The 23,236-nt window shown below is 47.6% G+C and overlaps 1 protein-coding gene across 1 annotated transcript; it reads left to right on the top strand.

Moving 5' to 3' along the window:
* The first annotated feature begins 455 nt into the window (after nt 1-455).
* Nucleotides 456-21,702, top strand: TMEM145 (transmembrane protein 145). The gene is made up of 15 exons (XM_066638108.1): nt 456-560; nt 6,803-6,877; nt 6,999-7,076; nt 10,013-10,099; nt 10,418-10,519; nt 10,608-10,692; nt 11,152-11,223; nt 11,881-11,949; nt 13,034-13,114; nt 14,108-14,186; nt 16,252-16,345; nt 17,904-18,076; nt 18,738-18,858; nt 19,905-20,105; nt 20,634-21,702. The coding sequence occupies exons 1-15, from the start codon at nt 456-458 to the stop codon at nt 20,853-20,855; spliced, it is 1,644 nt and encodes a 547-aa protein (XP_066494205.1). The 3' UTR covers nt 20,856-21,702.
* Nucleotides 21,703-23,236: the final 1,534 nt, after the last annotated feature.

Below are 23,236 nucleotides of genomic sequence, written 5' to 3'. Positions count from 1 at the left end.
AAAGCGGCCCTGGTGGAGAGGTAGAGGGCAGGCACAGAGAAAGGCGGGCCTGGGGGACCCACTTGGGGGAGGCGACAGCTGCCCCCCAGTCCAGCCACTCTTCCTCCCCGCAAAGCGGCATCTGATCTGGGGCACTGATGGCACGCTGGGGACGGGCGCGGAGGGGGCAGGAGCCCCGCAGGCTGCCGCGCCCCAGAGCCAGTCCCCCGCCCCGAGGCGCAGGCAGCAGCAGAGTGCGGGCGGCGCTTCCACGACGCCGGCCGCGCGCTTGGGCACCTCCGGCTGGGCTGGCGCAGGGCCGGGCGCGCTCTGCCCCGCGGGCAGCTTCCAGGCGCTCCAGCCCCATGCGGCGCCCCCCGCCCGCCCAGGCACGCGGACCCCCCTGCGCCGGCCGAGGGGCCGAGAGCGTGTCTCTTTAAGCGGGAGCGCGCAGGCAGCCGAGCCCGCTGCCGAGGATGGAGCTGCCCCTGCTGCGCTGCCTGGCCGCCCTCCGGCTCCTGCTGCTGCTGCCGGGCCCCAGCTGGGGCAAGTACGTGCGAGGCAACATCAGCACCAAGGAGGTGAGAGCGCTGCGGGGGCGGGGATGGAGGGGCCCCCCGCCCCCTGGATCAGGCCCCCACCCCCTCGCCGAGCCCCGGGCGTCCTGGCCCAGCCCGCGCCCCCCAGCCCCTGCGCGCCGCTGCGGTACTGGGGCCGCCCGCCGGCTCCCGGCTGCAGCCCTGCCAGCCTCCCCTGCGCCCTTCGGCGGGGGTGGGGTGGGTGCCAAGGTCCTGGCTGCGCAGAACCCGCGATGATCAGACAGGATCCCCCCACACTCCCCTCTTCCGACGATGGGCATGGCTGCTCCCTTTCCGGGGTGGTTGTGGCTCCTTGGGGGCCCTGATGGCTCTGGGGTGGCCCAGATGTAGCTGGGTGGCCAGGAGGGGGCAATCCAGCCGCCAGCCCCTGAAAACCCCCCCCCCCCCCCGGCTTCCTCAGCCCCTGCCCAGGAGGGCAACCAACCAAACCCAGCCAGGTATTTCTAATCAGGCTGCAGAACTGAAGAAAGGATGATGGAACCCTCCCCTCCTCTCCCAGCAGTGCTGCAGGGAAACAGGCCCATCACCCCAAATTCTGCACAGGTGTCACCTGAAAAACCCAGCGCGGCCCGGCAAACCCAGCAGGGTTCGGGAACCCATTCAAGGCACCATAACTTTGGTTCCTTTGGGCCTCCGCACCAGGCTGTAGATGGCTTGCCACTTGATGCACCCTGACCAGCCTTTTGTGGTTCACAATTAGGCTGGTGAAAGCGGGGGGGTCAGGGCCAGTGCAAGACCTCTTCACATCGGAGGTGGTGTGCCAAATGCTGCCCCCTTACCCTGTTATGTGCCAGCCTGTGCTCCTTTGACTCTTCAGTGTTCTAGCTCAGCACCTGCCTCTCCTCTACATTCCCTCTTCCACTTGTCTCCTTTTCCAGTCCAGGGAGTAAAAGAAGAAAGAGGGGCAGTAGAGGCAAGAAGAAGGGCAAGGATGGGGCACCCCCTACCTAACTGCTGCCTGAAACAACTGCTTCAGTTGGCCTCATAGATGGACCAGCCTGGAGTTGGGTGGGAGGGAGGTGTTCTTCACCCTTTCGGTGCATGTGTAGAATGAGGATGAAGAGTCTGTGTGGGACAATGCAGGCTGAGTCTGCCATGAGCTCATTGGAGGTACGTATCTGAGAATAGGACTAATCACAGGTTACTGGACCTCTTAGTAATGTAAAGTTCAGATCACCCACATGTGGTGGGAATGGCCACAAGATTTACGGATCCACACTTGTGTATGCACCATACATAGATTGTATGTGCATTGAAATAACATGTGACCGTGCATATTGTGCTGTGGAAAAGCATGATTAAGCCAAAGGAGGGGTAGGTTAAGTTGTGCAGTGGCCTCACTACGGTTTGTGTCACCCAGTACAGGAGGCCTGCAGTGGGTAGGGCAGAACCCCTGGCGGTGGGTGTGGTGATGCACCATTGCCCCACCCCTGCTGTTTTTTTGGCTGTAACCTTTGACAGAATAGAGGTATTTCAATACAGTTTATTTCATTGTATTCTGCATGAAATTATGCATTGATTGATATATAACATGATGCTGTTATTTGAAAATACCAAGATTTAAAAATTTTTGGCCAGTAGTGGTATCACACACCCCTTTGCGCGTCACCCAGTGTGGCCCGCACCCCCTAGTGGTGCCACTGATGCTGTGTCAAAGGTGTCAGAATCACAGTGATTGCTAGGTACCATAGAGGGATTACTGGGTTAGGAAAGGAATTATCTAGTACAGTGTAGTTCAGTGTGCGATCACAAGATAACACAGTGTTACCTTGGCTGGGTTTAATGTTTGGTTAAGGCTTTGATGCAGATTCAGGCTGCAATAGTACTATACACACTTTCCATAGGAGTAAGTCCCACTGGATTCAGTTAGGCTTACTTCTGAGTAGACATGCATAGGCTTGAGCTGTAAGAAGCCTACTTCAACCACCTGCCATACTAATAATCAGGTTGAGAAAAGGACAGCTCAAACCTATCAGTGAATGTTTATGGTTGGATAGGTATTTGGAATTAATGGTTGAAGTAAAAGCATGCGGGGTGTGTGTGGCAACACCAGACTAAGTGCCACCTCTTTTTTTTTTTGGCACTGATATGAATAACAATCGCTCTGTAAATAAAACCGGTTTTGAAAGGATGGACTCCTGAGGTTCCCTCTCTCACTGGTCCCTGTCTCTAACCTCTCTAAAACTGCATGTACAAAAGGGTGATTAAAGGATGCTATTAGATGCTAATTTGCATTTGTCTGCAATGTTGAACGTGCACCGATCTGTGTGGGAGGATTAGGAACACAATGGAATTTAGCCACTACAGAGGATGAGCGGCAGGGAGTTACGATTTTGCAGAGCTGTGCAGAGTGATGGGGTGGGACAGAGAATGGGGAGGAACTGGGCTTTGGTGATGGAGGGGGGATTTGAGGTGTTATTTAGCATGAAGCCCGCTGGGATCATAGATTTCAGTGTCCATTTCTTTGTATAGGTATTGTACAAAGGCAGGTATTGCTGCTGGTGGGAGCTGAGCTTCATATGGGCATGGTTACAGAGGCAGGTGGTTTCTCTGTGATTTCAGCTAAGCTACCTTCTGATTTGCCATGAAGAAGGCCCCTGGTTCAAGAGTGTAACTTAATTTTGTTACACTGTTGTAAAATGTAGGGTTTTTTTTTGGCAGGGAGGGTACAGTTCTTGTGTCTCTAATGGCACAACTGGCAAAAAAAAATCAAAATACTGAACTTTCCCCATGTATATCGCCATTCCTGTTGAATTTCTGCCTTTCCCTTAACTGCTCAAGGTAGAATACACACATGCGCACATACAAACCCCAGAATTGGCCTGGGATAGAAGGCTAATTCTTGGAGATTCCATATCCGCCCCCCGCCCCCAATGAAGTCATCATTTAGCTAGGGAGGCCCTGTTGAAATCTCCAGGATTGCTCCTGGAGACTGATGCAGGTTCTTGAAGACTCCAGATCAATCCTGGTGGGTTGGCAACCTTACCCTGAGATGAGGCATCCTCTGCCCAAAGGATGTCTTTGAGCCAACAGGCCCCTCTAGCACTTTCTGAGACAACATTCCTCCAGAATTTGGAGGAGGAGAAACTAAGAGGCTTTATGAGACAGGGTCACAGGGGTGCAGATGGGGCGTGGGGTGCTGCCTGATGTCCAAGGACACCCTCCCCTTAAAAAAAAGATTATTTCCTTTTGCCCCAGTTCTCAGATTTTGCTGGTTTCCTCGGCCTTCTTAAGCCTCCGGTACGGTTTCCGTGGAAACCTTGAGCATGGGTTGTTGCCATGGGAACACAAGGGGATTTTAAGGGGAAGGAGGTAGGCCTGGGACTAAGTGCAGAGAAGAAGGGAGGGGAACAGAGAGACGAAATAGTCTTGCATCCTCAGACACTCATTTCCCAGGGAGATCTGAAATCCCTAAACCTGTCATGTACACATCCATGGGTATATTTTCAAAATGCACACCCGCATATATTTTCTTCTCTGGTCCAGATGCACCTGTCTCCATCTCCTCGCCCAGAAAACTTCCCTGCCTGGAGCAACAGAACACATCTTCCTTGCCCTCATCTCAAATCTTCATTATTTCTGCCTCCTCCGCAGCCTCTTCCCACCTACCCACCCACCCCCTCCAAAGACCCTCCGTCTGACTCAGCTCATGTTAGATTTGGCTCAGCATCGCTCGCTTTGCCTTAGGAAACGGTGCCACTGTGACTGGATAGCTTCTTTGGTTTCGGGTGACAGAGAAAGATGAGTAATTGTATCATAGTGTGCTGCGGTGACCCTTGTTGGGGAAAGAGGGAGGGGGCAAAATTCCAGGAAGAAAGGGGGGTGTCCAGTGGTTAGACTATGAGTGAATACCCAAGATCTCCTCTTTTTACTCCACGTTAAGTATACCAGAATAAGCTTTAGCTTTCTACCTCTGTACTCACAACCAACTGGGTAGATGGGACTCATCAGCCTGGGAAGGCAGCTCATCTGAGAGAAGGAAAACTCTGATCCCAAACCTCCACTGCCTTGTGGCTACATCCAGTTATGGAAAAGGCTTCAGGAGTCAACCTCGAGGCAAAATCCGGAGCCGGAGTCCCTGAGGCAGTTCATGGCTGAACACAGTCACGTTCTGGCAACTCCTGCGACGGCGCTGGAACCAACCGTATTGGCCTCTGCCTTTCCATTGGACTATTTCAGCGACGTGGAGAGGGGGGATTTGCTGCATGGGTAACAGCCTATCCTCCATACCTACTTTACCCAGGCTTCGTGCACTGGAGAGGATACTCTGTTCCAGAACCACCATTCAGAGCGTGACACCATAGTCTTCCGAGACTGAAGGATGCCAACAACAACTCACAACCAGTGATGTAGATTAGAAATCGTAGAATACCTCCCTCACTTGGATGCTCCCTGGAAATCCTCTTGCTTTGCACCCAGAAGACCTCTGGTTCAGTCCCACACATCTCCAGGATGAAACCTTGTCTGAATTCCTGGAAAGACCTGAGCCAATCAATGCAAATAATCTTAAACAAGTTGAAAAAATGGCTTAATTAAAGGCCTAATCCTATCCAATTTTTCAGTGCCAGTGCAACCACAATGCAGCCCCAAGGCAAGGGAACAAAAGTTCCTGTACCTTAAGGAGGCCTTCATGACTGCCTCACCACCACAGTGCACACCCCATTGGCATTACTGTATCAGCACTGGAAAGTTGGATAGGATTGGGCCCCTAAGAAGCTAGCTTCCTGGGTAGCATAAATGCTCTGAAATAATGCTAGGGGAGATGGACTTTTTAGAGCCCTTTACCATTTCTGATTACACTACACTACACTACATAACACAACACTACACAAGGTAAAATGTGTTAAGGGAGACATAATCTGCATTTAATGGTCATGCAGTTTAGGTTCTAAAGCCAGATTTGGAAGAGGAGTGTGGCCTTGTGGTTTGAGAAGTAGGTTCCATGAATGTGGAATTCTTTGCTTCCTCGAAGGGAACTGCTTAACAGGTAAAAGAAAAACTCAGGTCATGTTTGAACCACCAAGATGTATCTACACCAGAGTCCAGTATCAGTTTTATATGAGGGTAACCCCTTGAGAATCATGGGAATTCTATTGGTCTGGGGACTGATCTCTTATCACCGCCATCTCCTCACTTACCAAAATAGAATTCCCAGGATTCCTTGGGAAGAGCGAATGCCTTTAAACCAACAATTTTCAACCAGTGTGCCATGGCACAAAAGTGTGCTACAAATGATCTTTAGGTGTGCTGCAGGAGTTTGTGGGAGGGTCATTTATTAGTAGGGTTACTGGGGGATGTGAATTCCCCTACCAGTAGTGTGGTGTGCCTTTTCAGTTGTCAAAAAACTGGTGGTGTGCCTTGACAATTTTAGTGTGCTGTGAAATGAAAAAAGGTTGAAAATCGCTGCTTTAAATAGGCCAGGAGCATGATGTCATGCAGTAGTATGGTCCTCGGATAAAAACTTGTGCAAAGTCCTCCCATAGCACCCCCTCACCTACTCCCTGATGAGTGTGTACTGTATACACACTTCGTGTATACAGACACGAAGCCATGGGATGGGCCTAAGAATGAGTGATTGCTACAAACTGGGTCAAATTGGCCAGGCTTGCTCAGTTGGTGCAGTGCGCTCTGTTAAATTAATGGGTCTGATGTTAACAGCTTAATAGATTTCACTTTATGAGGATTGTTTGGGATGTTATTTATTCTTTCTCAAGCCAAGTAGTAAAATTTTACTGCAGCTGGTTGGAGCTGAGCTGCTGATACTCATATAATATTCAGGCTGGGCCAGGCTTAGGCTGATCTCTCCTAAAACATATCGTTTATGCTGGGTCGACATTCTGTTTCAATGTGCGTGGGTTGCACTGGTCCCACAGAAACCTGCATGAAGTGCTTGAATGATGGGAGGAAATGGAGGGACCCACAAACTCAGCAGAATCTACAAGTTGCTAAGGGGGCCAGGCCAACCCTCATCCATCCACACTGTAATCTGAGCATTGCCTACATAGTACTGGCTTCAGGATTTTAGCCAAGTCAAAGTGGCAAACCTTTTGGGGTGGTGGCCCCATTTCAGTCTTGGGGTCCTAGCCAGTGCCTGACCTTCTGGAGCTGGGCAAGGGCATTGTCGCATTGGGCAAAGGGGTTCTATCTTGTGCCATATTTTCCCTTTGATTTTGGCGCTTCTGGCCCAGCCTTGAAACAGAGGCTACCTTTTTCCTTCTCCCCAGGACTGGGTGTTCCTGACTCGATTCTGCTTCCTCTCTGACTATGGACGCCTGGACTTCAGGTTCCGTTACCCAGAGGTATTTTAATAGGTCTTTCAATTCCATTCCCTCTCTTTTTATAAGCCTCAAAATCCTCCTATGTAACTTGTTTTCTGGTTCAGGGCCAATCTAACAGCCTCTTCTCTGCTTCTCTTTGAAGGCCAAATGCTGTGAGAACATCCTTCTGTACTTTGATGACCCTTCCCAGTGGCCAGCCGTCTACAAAAAGGGAAACAAGGTCAGTTTTGATTGGCCGCTGAGCTGTAGAGAGACCTTCAGCTCCAACTGTTTACATGTCGTCATTTGATTTTAATACTGAAAAAGCACTATATAAATGGTAAATGTTATATGCTAGTGTTTCCCATATTTTTTAGTGCTGGGACCCACTTTTAAAAATGACATGACCCACTAGACAAAAAAAAGAGATCTAGAAAGAATTTTATTTATTAATAATAATTAAAAATTATTAATTAATAATAGGGGTCCTGTAGTCCTCAGGCTGCTAGAAACCTTACATATAGTATGTGTGTGTAATTTGCTAGATTCTCCCTAGAAATTGAGTTCAAGGACTGTTCCCCCAAACCTTTACAGTCATTCCAGGGTATGCAGAGGGCTGACCTGGAGAGCAAGATGTGCAGTTAGGGACTTCCAAGCCAGACAAAAGGCTGAAACTGGGTTCACAAGTGATCTATGGCACACCAATTACTAGAGAAAATAGGAAAATGTGACATTTTAATTTGGGGGTATGAAGATTACCGCATACCACAGGTTAGCATTCTAGCTAACTGTTTTCTTCTGCAAACTGCAAGGGTGCCTGCAAAGTTTTTTTTAAGTTTCAAAACTTTTCGCAACCCACCAAAAATAGGCTCGTGACTCACTGGTGGGTCCCAACTGCAGTTTGGGAAACACTGTTATATACAGTAGAACCCCTGTATCCACAGATTTGGTTTTAGCAGTTTCAGTTATCCATGGTTTCAAATTGTGTGCCATAAACGGTTCATGTAAACGGTTCATTCCCACCCTATCGCGCTCATGACTCATCTCACTTTGTCCTCTGCTGGCCCGCTTTTCTTGCCTCCAGTTAACCTCTGGCATTCTTGCTTTTTGAATCTGTTGCCGTGTTTTTCCAGCATTGTGAAAATAAAGTTATTTTTATAGGTATGTAAATAAATCTATAGGGTTCACTACCATCTGCGGCTTCAGGCATCCGCAATAGATCTTGGAATGTATCAACTGCAGATATGGGGGGGGGGTGGCTGTACATGTTGATAAAAGTGACAGAATAATGATAGATTGTACAATCAAATTCCATGGAGCAATTCCTCAGTAATAGAAGCAGTTAAATGTAAAACGTTGCCCCTTTTAAATGTAAAAAGAGGCCAAAGACTTTGTGGACTTCTCTCCCAGGTGGTTTAAGCCAGAGTTGGCTAGGATGTGGTGGCATAGCTGGAGGGGGGCGGAGCACTCACCCTGGCAGGGAGCCTCAGTAGGGTGGGCAAGCGGCCCCTCCCTTCCGAGCCATTCCTGGCGGGGGGGGGAGCAAAACCGAACCATATGGCTCCGTTTTGCTCCCCCTGCTGGGAATGGTTCCGAAGGGAGGGGCCGCTTGCCCACCCTACTGAGCCATATGGCTCCCTTTTGCTCCCCCCCCCCCGCCGCCAGGAATGGTTCTGAAGGGAGGGGCCACTCTTACCCACCCTGCTGAGGCTCCCTGCCAGGCTGCGTGCTCCACCCCCCTCCAGCTACGCCACCACTAGGATGAACAGTGCAATTTTTCCAGCATAGAGGAATGTGTGGGGAAAACATTATTAGGAGCTTCAAAGCTGCAGCTAATTTGCATATTTTAGCTGCAGATGATCGACATAATTTCCATGATGATAAGGGATGCCAGCGAGCAGCTGGATCCCTTTCTTGTGTGATGTAATTTGCCTGCTTTCTGGGGTGAGATTAGATGTGGCAGTTCCGGAGATATGAGCATCGGCTCGTTAAGGCCGGGCGATGAAAGTGTTTGCTCACAAATCTCCTTGCTGCCAGAGAAGTTAATTTAAGGTCTGGGCTCTCTGTGTGCAAAGAACGCCTCCGTTAAGAGGGTGTGCGCCGTTGCTAGGGAAGATGTGAGCTCTTTTCTGAGCCCCTTTTCTCAGCCCGGTTTAGGTGTGTGTGATATCTGCTGGCCAGGTGTGCAATGTGTGCTGATTTGGGAGTTGCAGAATATAAGCGAGAAGGCTGCTTTAGAACAGAAATTTTCAAACTGGTGTGCTATAAGAGAACTACTAGCATATAAAGGAATATGTGAATTAGGCAATGGTCAAACTGTGGGTAAAAGGATAAAGGGTGGGGGTCCTTAATTAAATTCATAAGCTCTACTCTCTGACCCCCCCCCCTTTTTAGCCAGATTATGCGTCCTATAGCCTTGTAAGAATGATAGCTAGGGTAGCTCACAAAAGGTAAGGGGGCCAGGCTCCTTTCATGCCCCTGTAATCCAAGCACTGGCTCTTGGAGGCTGTGATTATCAGCTTGTGAGCCAAGATCAACGTTGTAGCCTAAACTAGGTGCTGGAGAGGGTCAAGAAACAAGGGCTGTAATTGGAGGAGGAATCTAGGGCAAGCAGAGTCCTCACACCAGAGATGAATCACTGAGACTGTGTGCCTGTTTCTATAGGACCTGGCAGGCTGAGATTGGCCCTTGGGATCCACTGATGTGGTGTTTAGGCAGGTTGGTTTTGCAGCCTAGAAGTCATCCCACAAAGCACAGAACTCAGTCTGGCTATAGAAACAGAGTGCTGGAAGCACAGGAGATACTGGATCCAGACTGCTGGGACCTGGCTCAAGTCACATGTCCTACCCTCAGAGCCACAGAAGAGGTTGCCCATTGTGTCATTGCGTGATTTGCTGTTCTGGCTTTGTTTTTGCCCAAGAAGCTACCCTTGGGAATGGGTAATTTTATCCTGGTTTTTTTTTTCCTAAAGAAGTGTTATTAGACTAGTCACTCATTTCCAACGCAGAGACATGGGAGAATTATTCTTCCTCAGAGGAGGCTGCCCATTGCATCTCTGCATGAGTCACTGTTCTGATTTGGGCCTCCTTTCAATCAGGAAGATGCTTCCTAAGCAGTGATCTATACAAAGACACAGAGGCTCTAGCTTTAATCTGATCTTCTACCACTGCCTCCTAGGATTGTTTGATGAAAGAGTCTGTTATCCGCCCAGAGAACAATCAGGTCATCAACCTCACCACCCAGTATGCCTGGTCTGGATGCCAGGTAAGTGACTGGGAGTTTCAGGAGGCTACAAAATTCTGCACGCTCCCCACCCCAGCCCCAGCATGCATCCATTTTATTCCCTTCCATGTAAAAGAAGAGAAAATCCCACCTCCTTATTTCGTTCAGTTTTAGACTGACCTATTCCAAAAATTTGAGATGACAATAATGCCAGATCTCCCCTCATAGGGGAGGAGGAGGAAATCCCTCCAGGTGATAACACACATATGGGGGAGGGGGTGCTAGAAAAGGAAGAGACATATGGTCCCCACCTCAGGTTTTCCCTCATTGCTGTTTTCTGTCTTGCATTCTCTTGCCTAGCTGATCACAGAGAATTCGGTGCGCTACCTGAGCTGTGCCAGCGGGAGAAGTTTCCGCTCTGTCCGTGAGCGTTGGTGGTATGTGGCCCTCAGCAAGTGTGGGGTGAGTCACTCTGTTTCCCCACATGGCTCTCCCTATGCTCCCCTTCCCTCTAAGGTTGCAATGATTTTTTTGACCACCTCTCCCACAGGGTGATGGGCTGGAACTGGAGTATGAGATGATTCTGACCAATGGCAAATCTTTTTGGACCCGCCACTTCTCAGCTGATGAGTTTGGTAAGTTCCCAGGGCTGGGCCAAAACCTCCTGGTGCCTAATACTACCCCCCCCCCTTACCTAGTGTTGTGCCAGCCTCTGCTCCACCCCTGGATTGGAAAAGGAAGAGGGGGGAACAGAGTGGATGAGGAAGTGGAGAGGAGAGTGATGGGCCAGCACTAGGATCAAAGACTAGTCTGTTACTGGATCTTGTTTCACACTTCCCTAGGGCAGCTTTTTTACAAGGTATGTATCCTCTGGAGGAGAGATCTTTGGAGACTGACTTTGCAACATTGATTCATTTACAAATGTACAGGTTGAGCAGGAGACAGGCAGGCAGGCAGGCAGGTAGTGCTAGTTCTATAAAAGCATCAGCCCCAAAGCAACGGTAGCACTCTTGAGGCTCCACATAGGAGGAGGGAAACTTCCTACCTCCAGTGCTGAACTTCTCTCCACTAAACCCCTTTTCTCTTTTTCTCAGGCATCCTGGAGACGGACATCACTTTCCTACTGATCTTCATCTTGATCCTCATAATTTCTTGCTACTTTGGCTGTGAGTATGAAAGGGTCCCAGTCCAATGCAACGTGATTGGCACTTCCTGTGACTTTGATGGCAACATGTGCCAGGCAAATAGCTCCACGGATATGCAGAGGAAGAGTCCTTGTCTGCTTTACAGTCCTTGCTTAAACACAGGCGAGGGCTGCAAATTGTTATTTATTAAAAGATTTCTACCCTGCCTTTCCTCTGCTGAAGCAGATGCCCAAGACTGCTTACAGTTTATAGCTAAAAATATACAATATAAAAACAATAAATAAAATCACAAAAAATCAATAAAAACAATTGGAGGAGGCCAAAACTATTTACACTCCAGGAACTGCTACAAGGGCACAGGAGGCAGACAACCCATCACCCATGAATTAGTCTTGTCATTCTCTTTCTGTGTGTCTGTACGGTCAGTGTAGGGCTTCATATTCCACCTCCCAGTAGGGCTGAGAATTACAAGATGTTCCTCTGTGTATGGAATTAGCAAGGCGGGATGGGTAGATACAATACAATCTATAACTACCAAAGGGAATGTAATACTGTCTCAGTCTAAGTGAATGGAGGATTAGGGAGAGAAGGGACTGTTGTTTTGTTCCAGAGAGAGAGAGAGAGAGAGCATTTATTTGCAAATAGGTGGTTTTTTTAAAAATATATCTCACTTCTCAGATCTGTTGAAGGGAAGACAGCTTCTTCACACCACATACAAGATGTTCATGACGGCAGCTGGTGTGGAAGGTGAGTCTGGGCAGGGAAGGCTCATCCTGGGTAGAATGGAAACCTTCAACAGCAACTGTACTCTTCACCAAAGAGTTCAAAACACTTCACTAAGAAAATACATATTTTCCGCCTGGTATTTAATAATAATAATAATAATAATAATAATAAACAACTTTATTTATATCCCGCCCTTCTCCCAAAAGGGACCCAAATATGCAAACTAACTGTATTTGAATCTGTATATTTGTTTTGTATGCTCTTCTGGTTATGGGGAACGGCAAACCCATCCAAAGTACTGAAGATCCACGCTCTGACCCCTGGGATATCTTTTTTGTTAGTCACCTGAGATATGCCCACACTAGACTCTTACAGCTCAATCCTACGCATGACTGCTTAGGGACTTACTCCCAGGAAAGTGTGTATAGGATTGCAGCCTTAAACTGGTATAAACCAAAATAATGCACTCACACTCAGAATCTTGGGAATTACAGTTTCGTTAGAATATTGAGAATTATTTTTAACACCTCTCCCCCAACGAGTTTCCCCAGTTGTCTGGCAGAAAATGGCACAGTTCTTTCAAACAGAAGGGAAGTTTGTTAGAATGTATATACTTTTTTTTCTTTCTTGAAATTTATTATTTGTAAAATAAAAAATCAAGCAACTTAAAAAAAAGTTAAAGTAAAACCCAGTTTAAGTCTACAGTGTTGATATGCCTTGAGATTTTGGTAGTCTCTGTCCACAGATTTTCAGCCTCCCTTTACGTAGTTAAAGGGTAGACAATTGCCCTTAAAAAAATAAAAATTCTGCATTCTGTACACCAAATTCCAGTTGGCTAGTGTGGAATACCCTTAGAATGCATAAAGATCCATGCATTAGTAAACATTTAGTTATAATTTGTTATGGTTTTGTGACTCTGGTATCCAATTATTGCACTAACAAGGGTGAAAAAGGGGAGAATGAAGATTGTGATTAAATGGTCAAAATAGTCAATGGTCAGAGATCAGTAGCCAAAGGTAAAGAAAGATGGCTGCTGTCAGAGACCTGATGCCCTGTCCTCATTCTGGTCCTGGATATGAGCTCATTTTCTGGTTTTCCTCCTCAGTGCTCAGCCTGATGTTCTTCTGCATATATTGGGGCCAGTATGCAAGTGATGGCATTGGGAATGGCAGCCTCAAGATCTTGGGTAGGTACCTAGGGAAATATGAATTTAGCTACTTATTCACCACCAGCCAACTTGCCATCATGGCTCTGTAGCTTCTTAACACAGTAACTAAGGGCACTCCCTACCCCCCCCCCTTACATAATTTGAGCACTGGGACTGCCGCACTGTTTAGCTGAGATTCTCCAAACCTCAGCATGGCAAACCCACAACCAGGTAAAAGAACCACTTAGCTGAAGCACAGTTTGATGATCATGACTATTGGCAACCTTCAGTCTCGAAAGACTATGGTATCGCTCTGAATGGTGGTTCTGGAACAGCGTCTAGTGTGGCTGAAAAGGCCGATTCGGGAGTGACAATCCCTTCCACACCGGGAGCAAGTGCAGTCTGTCCCTGGTCTGTCTCCCTGACTATGGGCCTTCCTTCTTTGCCTCTTAGCCTCAGACTGTTGGCCAAGTGTCTCTTCAAACTGGGAAAGGCCATGCTGCACAGCCTGCTTCCAAGCGGGCCGCTCAGAGGCCAGGGTTTCCCACCTGTTGAGGTCCACTGCTAAGGTCTTCAGATCCCTCTTGCAGATGTCCTTGTATCGCAGCTGTGGTCTACCTGTAGGGCGCTTTCCTTGCACGAGTTCTCCTAATGCCGTTGTACAAATCGATGGTAAGGCCACACCTGGAGTATTGTGTCCAGTTCACCATTGAGGAGATCCTTTGGGATCCGCCCATCATCCATTCTCACGACATGACCGAGCCAACGCAGGCGTCTCTGTTTCAGCAGTGCATACATGCTAGGGATTCCAGCACATTCCAGGACTGTGTTGTTAGGAACTTTGTCCTGCCAGGTGATGCCGAGAATGTGTCGGAGGCAGTGCATGTGGAAAGCGTTCAGTTTCCTCTCCTGTTGTGAGCGGAGAGTCCATGACTCGCTGCAGTACAGAAGTGTACTCAGGATGATCAGAAGCTTAACATTCTGCACTCACCACTCCTTTTTCTTTCTCTTTCTCTCCCTCCATCCCCTTAGCCAAGCTCCTCTTCTCTGTCAGTTTCCTGATCTTCCTTCTGATGCTCATCCTTCTGGGAAAGGGATTCACTGTCACCAGGTACCAGCATGGCTGAAGGGGGGGGTGTCGATTTTTCCATGGGATTAGGCTTTCCCTGTACGATTGGGTGGCAGATTGCATGGCGTAGCTAATGATCGTGTAACCCGGTGCCGAGCTCAAAATGTTGCCCCGGAAGTGATGTCACAACCGGAAGTGATGTCACATCTAGGCTTTTTCAAAAGTGAAAAGGCATCTATCTGCTATATGGGGTCAAAGAAAATTTGTAGCCCCCCCCCCGACAAAATCAAATTAATTAAGTATATAAATAAAAAGTGTGCCCCTGATAGGTTCGAGACACTGTATTGAGGTCAAGAGGGATGGTTATTCTTCTCTTGCTAAATATAAGAGGGGCACCTCTTGAACAACAATCAGTCTCATAGGTCCGTTTTGAGTTAAGAAAATCCACTTTTTGTTTTATAAGGCAATTGTGTTTTCATTTTCTGGTTAATTAGCCATAACTTTTGATAGAATACAGATATTCCAATGGGGTTTATTTAATTGCATTCTACATTACATTACCTTTCCAATGATGTATAATATGATGGTATTAATCATATATACCAAGATTTTCACAGTTTTGGTCACTAGTGTCAAGTTCAGCTTGTTGCCCCCCTAAAACTTGGTGCCTGGTGGAACTGCTACCCGCTGCACCTCCTTAGCTACGCCACTGATGGAGTGGAGAAATGGAAGGCAGGGGAAAGCTTAAGCGCTTCCTGCCCACTGCTTTTTGTCTTTCAATAACCCCTCCCGAAAACTGCTTTTTATTTTTAAAAAAAAAAAATGTGAAATTGGACTCAGTGATATGCCTTTTAACACAGAGTGTGGTTCCAGGGCAAAGGATCTGGAGCTTTTATTTGTATGGCATAGCTGGGGGTGTTCTGAAACTGCAATGTTTTGATGAGGCTACATGAGGAGGAAGGACTTATGATAAGGTTCAGTGGCATTAGAGGCTTTTTATTTAAATGAACATCCTTCCATGTCCCGAGGACATACTGCTGATAGCAAAAGAAACCAAATAAGCTGTGAGCTGTGAAATAAACACAGCTTGCCTGGAAGACGCTGCGGAGACTCAGAATTCCTTGAATCTTCACTGTCTCAATGCAACAGTCTCCGAGAGTCTTTCTCTCTGTTCTAGGACAGAAGGTATTCTTGGTTGATAAAAGGAACTGCAATGAGACAGAGGTGGAAGACTCTCTTTAGTGTACCAGCCTCATTTCTGAGGATCTGGAGGTGTTAAGAGATGGAGTTCTATTAATGCCCAGCCCACAGGTGTACACATTTGGTCCCGGTTGCATATATAATAATAATAATAATAATAATAATAATAATAATAATAATAATAATAATAACTTTATTTATACCCCGCCCTTCTCCCCAAAGGGACCCAAGGCGGCTTACAATAGGTTAAAAGCAGATTAAAACATAATTTAACAAACAGATAAAAACATATTAACACATTGACAGATATCATAAAAAACAGTAGTTAGATAAAAAGTCAGGTAAAAAGAGCACAGAGCAGCAGATCATAAAGGAATCAGGCCTGTAAAAACATACTAAAAGATGTAGAAAAGATGTTAAAAAGGCCATGAACTCAGAAGGCTTGTTTAAATAGAAGGGTCTTCAGGCCTCGCCGAAAAATCTCAAGAGAGGGAGCCATTCTCAAGTCAAGGGGACGGGAATTCCATAACGTTGGTGCCACTACTGCACCATATGCACTATACTGCACTATATGCAATGTTGGGCAGAAATGGCTTAAATGTTTAATAGGTAGGGGATGTTATGGAAACGGTTATTAAAATGGGAAATGGAGCAGCTGGGTTTGCGTGAGACATGAACTTAATAGTTAATACAAAGTGTGCCAGCATGTAGTTTATAGATTTGAGCAGAGTTATGGTGGATATTAAGAGAAAAGAAGGGGTAAACGGAGATACTGTGTGTTTGAGAAACTTGGCTTTTGTGGTTTGGGGAATCTAGCATGGAACCTGTGCAACTGGAGTACTGTGAGCAAGGGAGAGGAAAGGTATCGGGAGAAGCAACACCGTAGCTCATGGCTCCCTGTTTTTAGGGGTCGGATCAGCCACACCGGTTCTATCAAGCTTTCCGTATACATGACACTCTACACTATCACACATGTGGTGCTCTTCATCTATGAGGCTGAGGTGAGTTCCTGCCCTTGCTTGTGCATCTGAGAATTGCTCTCACCTCAAATTTCTCAAGTGCTCCTCATTTTCTAGACTAGGATGCACCTAGATCAGGAAATTAGGGTCTTCTGTTTATAACACTATCCACTGTATTAGGAAGAGCTGAAGTAACCTGTTCCTTCTTGTTAACTGCTTGCCCAACAGCCTTGATTATCAGAAACAGTTTTCCTGGGACACTCATATGGCTTAACACCAAGGAACCTGTTTATCCTTTTGGGCAGGGGTCTCCAAACTGGGCCACATCTGGCCTGCCACAGGATTTTATCTGGCCCACAGCAACTTGTTGTTGTTGTTTTTTTGTCAGAGCATTTGCTAATATTTGACCTTTTTTTACTCATTTATATATCATCTCTCAGTTTAAGCTCAGCATTGTTTCTTTGTAAATGTCAGATTTCTCTTCTATTCTGAATCATATCATGCCGATTAAAAAAAAAAGATCCAAGTAAAACTTATTCATTCATTTAAATTTCATTCATTCATTTGTAAAACTGATTTTTTTTCTGACCTGCAAAAATATGTAAAATATATGATGTGGCCTTCATACTGAAAGGTTTCAAGACCCCTGCTTTTGGAGATGGCCCCTAAATATTATCTTATAAAGGCAGGAGTATATGTCGTCATGGCCAGTGTGTATTTTGCAGGGAATAACTAGTGGGAGGAATGGGTGCTGAACCCTTCCTGTGTCTGCCAGTTCTTCTGTTTTCCCTTTATCTAAGCTTACTCCTGGTTCTAGAGCCTGGCTGGAGAAAAATTGCTGGGGAAGCAGTATTTGTAAGGAAAAATTCAGGTGTGGTGATATGATTTAGCACCCCTCCTGCCAACCAGTTCTCTCCTGCAAATGCATGTGTCTTATGAGGAAAGCTCAGTGTTGGGAATCCTGTGTTTTCCTTGCAACCATCCTGAACAAGCAATTGTCCTTGATCTAATGCATGGGAAACACTCAATGCATTCCTACTGCCATTCAGAAGAAACAGAGGAGTAGCCATTCACTGCCACATCCTGCATTTCTCGCTGATGTATAGTTCCTCTGTAGGCCAAGAGGCCATCTCCCCTCTCCTATTGTAAGGAGCAGAAGAGGTAATTGGAATTTCCCCTTATTATGATCTCTTATCTCCCAGAATGCAAAGGGAAAACCCTACCCTCTGTATCCCTAGACCAGTGATTTCCAGTCTTTTTCATCTCAGGGCACACTGACAAGTTGCTAAAATTGTCAAGGCATACTATCGGTTTTTTGACAATTAACAAGGCATACCATGCTGTAGGTGGGGGTGCTCACATCCCTCAGTGGCACTATTAATAAATGACCCACCCCCAAACTCCCGCGGCACACCTGCAGACCATTTGTGGCACACCAGTGTGCCATGGCACACTGGTTGAAAATAGTTGCCCTAGACAGAGGAACCTCTGACTCTTCTTCCCAACCCTGACTTGTCTTTATGGTGCTTTTGATGTGGGTTAAAACAGACCGAGGCCTTAATTATGCCAGTCACTCATTCACTTCTCTTTTGGGATTTAGTTCTTTGATCAGGCGCAGGTGCTGTACACGTACGAGTCGCCAGCTGGATACGGCCTGATCACCTTGCAGTTTGTGGCATACATCTGGTTCTGCTATGCCATCCTCATAACACTGAAACAGTTCCCGGAAAAGCAGCCCTTCTATGTTCCCTTCTTTGCTGCTTACACGCTCTGGTGAGTGACTTCAGAAGGGCCAATGGGGCAAGGAAACCTTCACGCCTATCTTGAAGCAAAGGCTATAGGGGAAGGTGGCCCAGCACCTACAAATGGCCCCTTTCCCAACAGGACACATTTTGCCACAACTCTAAGGGCGCAATCCTAACCCACTTTCCAGCACTGGCGTAGCTGTGCCAGTGGGGCATGTGCTGCATCCTGCAGTTGGTGGACAGTCACAGAGACCTCCTCAAGGTAAGGCAATGTTTGTTCCCTTACCTTGGAGTTGCATTGCCCTTACCTCAGTGCTGGTAAGTTGGTTAGGATTGCAGCCTAAATGAATGAACTGGCCATTTTGAATGGATAGGGTGAGATTTGAGGAAGAAGGTTGGGGGGATATGGAACAAGACAATGCAGTGTCTGCCACAACGGAAACTGTTTGGGAAGAGGATGTAGAAGCCACAGGTCATCATACTGTACATCACTAGGGGGAGTCACTGCCTGGGTCCCAAGTCGATGAAATCAGGAAACTGAGTTAGCTGACCAGGGCAAGGCAGCAAAGTGGAGGCAGGGTACCTGCCCCCAGAAATCGAAATGAGCCTGTGTTGCTGTGAGAATAACAGAAAATGAACAGAGTGCCTGTGTGCCCCCAAATCCTTGATAGCATCTTTATCTCTTGTAGGTTTTTTGCTGTCCCAGTTACTGCACTCATTGCTAACTTTGGCATCCCCAAGTGGGCCCGGGAGAAAATAGTCAACGGCATCCAGCTGGGCATTCACCTGTACGCCCACGCAGTCTTCCTGGTGAGAACTCCCACCAACCTCTTGCATGTCTCACTGTACCCCAGCAATCATCTAACTCTCAGGACCAAACTCTGTGTTGCACAGGGGGACTCTCAGATGGCTTGAGATTTCAGAAGTGGGGAAGGGGCACTCAATCCTTTCTCCACGGGCCATTTTTGCATTCTCGTATATTTGCCCGTGAGTGGGAACAACTTTGTTATTGGAACTGTGGCGTAATGGGGGGGGGGAGCTGATAACTTCTTAATTTATTCCTGGGATGGAACATTGATAGCAAAATGGCCTGCAAGGAAAGATCATATTTGCAACTCCCTTGGGCTACATTTCAAGTTAAATTAAAACAAAAATCAAAGGGAACCAACTATGGATCTGATGTATAGTGTATCATTTAGTCTTCACATCACTTCTTTGTGAAAAGCCCTCATGTTCCTTAGAGGCTTATCCCACAAGGATAGTGTATTTTGTTACCTTACTTATTCAACTGTTCCTTCTTCCTATAGCTTCTAGATTCACTTTTCTCACCGCCCCCCCCCATGCCATTGGCAGCCCATGTTGTGATTTAATCATTGCAGAGAGTGATTGTGTTTGGGTATCAGTCCTTGATGAAGACCCTTTTATGGCCAGATTTTGGGAACAAATTCCCTTTTGGGGGGGGGGGTCCTAATTTGGGAGAAGAAGTCTGGAGGCCATTGTTCTGTGTTCAGTCTCCTAGTAGGGTATAGAAACCCTATATAGGTATGGACCAATGTTCCTGCTCAGTATGAGACAACTTCCTGTGTTCCTGATAAGCCATCCTGGTGAGTCCAAAAACTTCACTTCTGAACTCTAAAGTTATTTGCACACATTTAGTTCATGTGGTCAAAAGTACCTCCACAATCATGTGGGATAGAAACTTGCTTTGTTTTTTGTTTTTTAAAGAAATTGAAGTGCTAATGACAGTGTCTGGGCTCCATACACCCTTCCATGGGGCAAAGAGGGAGAAGGAGGGAGACTCCTGCTAAGAGTGTGCAGACGAGCTTTTTGGCCTGACACCACTCCTGCTTCCTTAGATTATGACACGGCCCTCGGCAGCCAATAAGAACTTCCCATACCACGTGCGAACATCACAGATTGGGATTGTGGAGGAGGCAGCAGCTGGGGCCAAGTTTCCGCACCACGTCTACGGAAATGTGACTTTCATCAGTGACTCGGTGCCCAACTTCACGGAGCTTTTCTCCATCCCGCAGAGTACAGGGAGCAACAGCAGCAATGTGAGAACCAGGGAGGGTCCCCTTGGGTCAAAAGTGACTCTAGACTTCCCTTTCCACTTTGGTTCCCACTTTTCCTCTGCCTCAGCTACAGCTGTCCCATCCCTCTGATACTCCTTGGTAAGGGGCTTAGGGCCCAATCCTATCCAATTTTCCATTACCGGTGCAGTTACAATGCAGCCCCGAGGTAAAGATACAAATGCTCCCATACTTTGAGGAGGTCTATGTGACTGTTCCCCCACCACAGGATGCAGCGCATGCCCCATTGATATAGCTGCACCGGCCCTGGAAAATTAGATAGGATTGGGCACTTAGTGAGCTGTAGCTATTGTGTCCTTTTCTGCCTTTCCCTTCCCAGCCAATCAAGGCAGGAACATAAGGCTTCCTTATGTGTAGACCAGACTTAAATCTCTCCTTGCCTTTTGGTTCTGTTGTCTCTAGTTTGAAAATAGAGGAGGTGGTACATTTTGCTTGGAATATATTTTTCACTCTGCCAGTGTTGATTTGGGTATTCTCTCTTTTCCCATCCAGCCCCGCAAACAAGTGGAGGAGACGTCATCCGCTGACCACACTCTCACCCCCAGCTGTGTGGTCACCACCTCAGAGCTCAGTGGCGCCCCTGTGCTTTTGAAACCTTCCCCAGCAGGTGAAAGCCAGCCACCTCCCTATCAGCTCCATGCACCCCAACTGCACCAACATAACGGCTACACCGAATATTTTAGCATGCACACAACCGGTGCCCGACCCGTGTAGGGGGTCTTCTGACTCTACTGGTCTTTTGTGGCTACCCTGCTTCCTCTCTCAACACCTTTTGGGGCTCTGTGCCTCAAAACCCAACTATGGTCTCTCCTCTGACCCTCCTTTCTTGCCCATCTGCCACTTTCTCTTCCCTTTGATGTCCTATCATAACAGAGGGCTATTTTGTCCCATATCTCCCTGGAACGCTGCAGAACTGCTCTTTTCATGAGACTATGGAGAAGCCAGATATAGAGGGTTACTTCTTTGATTGTACCTTCTTTGCCTTCCATTCCCGTCCCCATTCCATATGACAGAGGAAGTGAATTCCCACTTAAGTTACCTAAAGGGTATTATATATATATATATCTGCCCTTCCCTATAGGACAAGTCTGAAACTTCCCACCTCTGGGGCTGGTTCCACAGTAGGAAGCCAGGTACTGGTTGAGCAGGGGCAGCGACCGCCTCTCCCCAACAGACTGGGATGGACTCTTTCCATCTTGAATGTAGTCAGAGCGAAAGGCCTGTCTTTAGCTGCCATTTTCATATAGGGAATGTGACCCAAGGGAAGGTCACTGTGTCCCTTCATAACCTCCATTGTGGTTGAATGATTCTCCTGCTTGGATACGGGTGGGAGGAATTGTGGATATCCATATCCCTTCTCCCCAAACTGACCTCGTAATACGTTGAGGTTTTTTCTGTATCTCTCCTTTTTTTCTCCCTCCCCCTTCCTTCTGCCCTGTGATGGCAGCACCCCAAGTATTCCATCCATCCATTCCTGCTCCCTGCCCCCTTGCCCTGCCCTCTGGGTGATGGTGTTGCCCTCACCCCTTCCTGTGACGGTGCTGTGGGTTCTGCTCCTGATGACGGTGAATTTCCAAAATCCACCAGAGTGGGTTTTGTGCCAAAATAAAGAGGATTCTCGTGTTTCTATTTCACTTGGAAAGTTTGTGGTTCTTTGGGGGGAAGAGGAGGCAGATCTGAAGAGGGGAAGAGGTGGGAGGCTCCCCTTCCTTGCGTGTGGAGAATGGAGGCCCCCAACGCAAGCTGAGGATGCAGCAAACCCTTTCCTCTCAGGGCACAGCCAGTTCCAAAGGTTCTCAAATGACCCCATTCTCACATAGGGAACTATAATGAAAAGTGAGGGAATCTCTAATGCAGTTATTTCAACCAGTGTGCTGTGGCCCACTGGTGTGCCATGAAGGGGCTGCGCCAGGGGGTTTGGGGGAGGGTCATTTATTAGTAGGGCCATTGGGGGATATGAGCCCCTACCAGCAGTGTGGTGAGGAGAGTGTGGGGAGGGGGAGGGGGAAGTGTGGGGGGAGAGTCAGGAAGGGGAGAGTGGGGGAAGGGGGGACTGGGGAAAGGGGAGAGAGTGTGGGGGGAACGGAGAGTGTGGGGGAGGGGGGAGCAGGGAGGATGGCCCCTCATGACTGAGGAATTAAGTCAGATAGAGGTTAAAAGAGAAGATGTTTCAGACCTCATTGATAAATTAAAGATCGATAAGTCACTGGGCCCTGATGGCATCCACCCAAGGGTTATTAAGGAATTGAAGAATGAAGTTGCAGATCTCTTGACTAAGGTATGCAACTTGTCCCTCAAAACGGCCACGGTGCCAGAAGATTGGAGGATAGCAAATGTCACGCCTATTTTTAAAAAGGGAAAGAGGGGGGACCCGGGAAACCATAGACCGGTCAGCCTAACATCCATACCGGGTTGTTGGCATCCTTCAGTCTCGGAAGACTATGGTGTCACGCTCTGAATGGTGGTTCTGGAACAGAGTGTCCTCTCCAGTGCGTGAAGCCTGGGTAAAGTGGGTATGGAGGATAGGCTGTTACCCATGCAGCAAATCCCCCCTCTCCACGTCGCTGAAATGGTCCAATGGAAAGGCAGAGGCCAATATGGTTGGTTCCAGCGGCGTCGCAGGAGTTTCCAGAACGTGACTGTGTTCAGCCATGAACTGCCTCAGGGACTCCGGCTCCAGATTTTGCCTCGAGGTTGACTCCTGAAGCCTTTTCCATAACTGGATGTAGCCACAAGGCAGTGGAGGTTTGGGATCAGAGTTTTCCTTCTCTCAGATGAGCTGCCTTCCCAGGCTGACGAGCCCCATCTACCCGGTGGCTGTTTAGTCGCCTCTTACGACAAGTACAGCCAAACTGAGGGCCTATTCTTATCCCCAGCCCCCAGGGGAACATACCGGGGAACATACTGGGTAAGATGGTGGAATGCCTCATCAAAGATAGGATCTCAAAACACATAGACGAACAGGCCTTGCTGAGGGAGAATCAGCATGGCTTCTGTAAGGGTAAGTCTTGCCTCACAAACCTCATAGAATTCTTTGAAAAGGTCAACAGGCATGTGGATTTGGGAGAACCCGTGGACTTTATATATCTGGACTT

The sequence above is a fragment of the Tiliqua scincoides genome, chromosome 10 (genome assembly GCF_035046505.1).
Source record: "Tiliqua scincoides isolate rTilSci1 chromosome 10, rTilSci1.hap2, whole genome shotgun sequence".
Lineage (NCBI taxonomy): Eukaryota > Metazoa > Chordata > Lepidosauria > Squamata > Scincidae > Tiliqua > Tiliqua scincoides.
Note: the sequence above shows the minus strand (reverse complement) of the source record. Positions and strands in the feature narration are given on the sequence as shown.

What these genes read in the sequence shown, in the direction of transcription:
- TMEM145 (XM_066638108.1), top strand. Translation starts at nt 456, where the DNA reads ATGGAGCTGCCCCTGCTGCGCTGCCTGGCCGCCCTCCGGCTCCTGCTG. An exon ending in TCTACAAAAAGGGAAACAAG is followed by an intron (nt 7,077 to 10,012) that starts GTCAGTTTTGAT and finishes ACTGCCTCCTAG; the next exon opens with GATTGTTTGATGAAAGAGTC. An exon ending in CTTCTCAGCTGATGAGTTTG is followed by an intron (nt 10,693 to 11,151) that starts GTAAGTTCCCAG and finishes TCTTTTTCTCAG; the next exon opens with GCATCCTGGAGACGGACATC.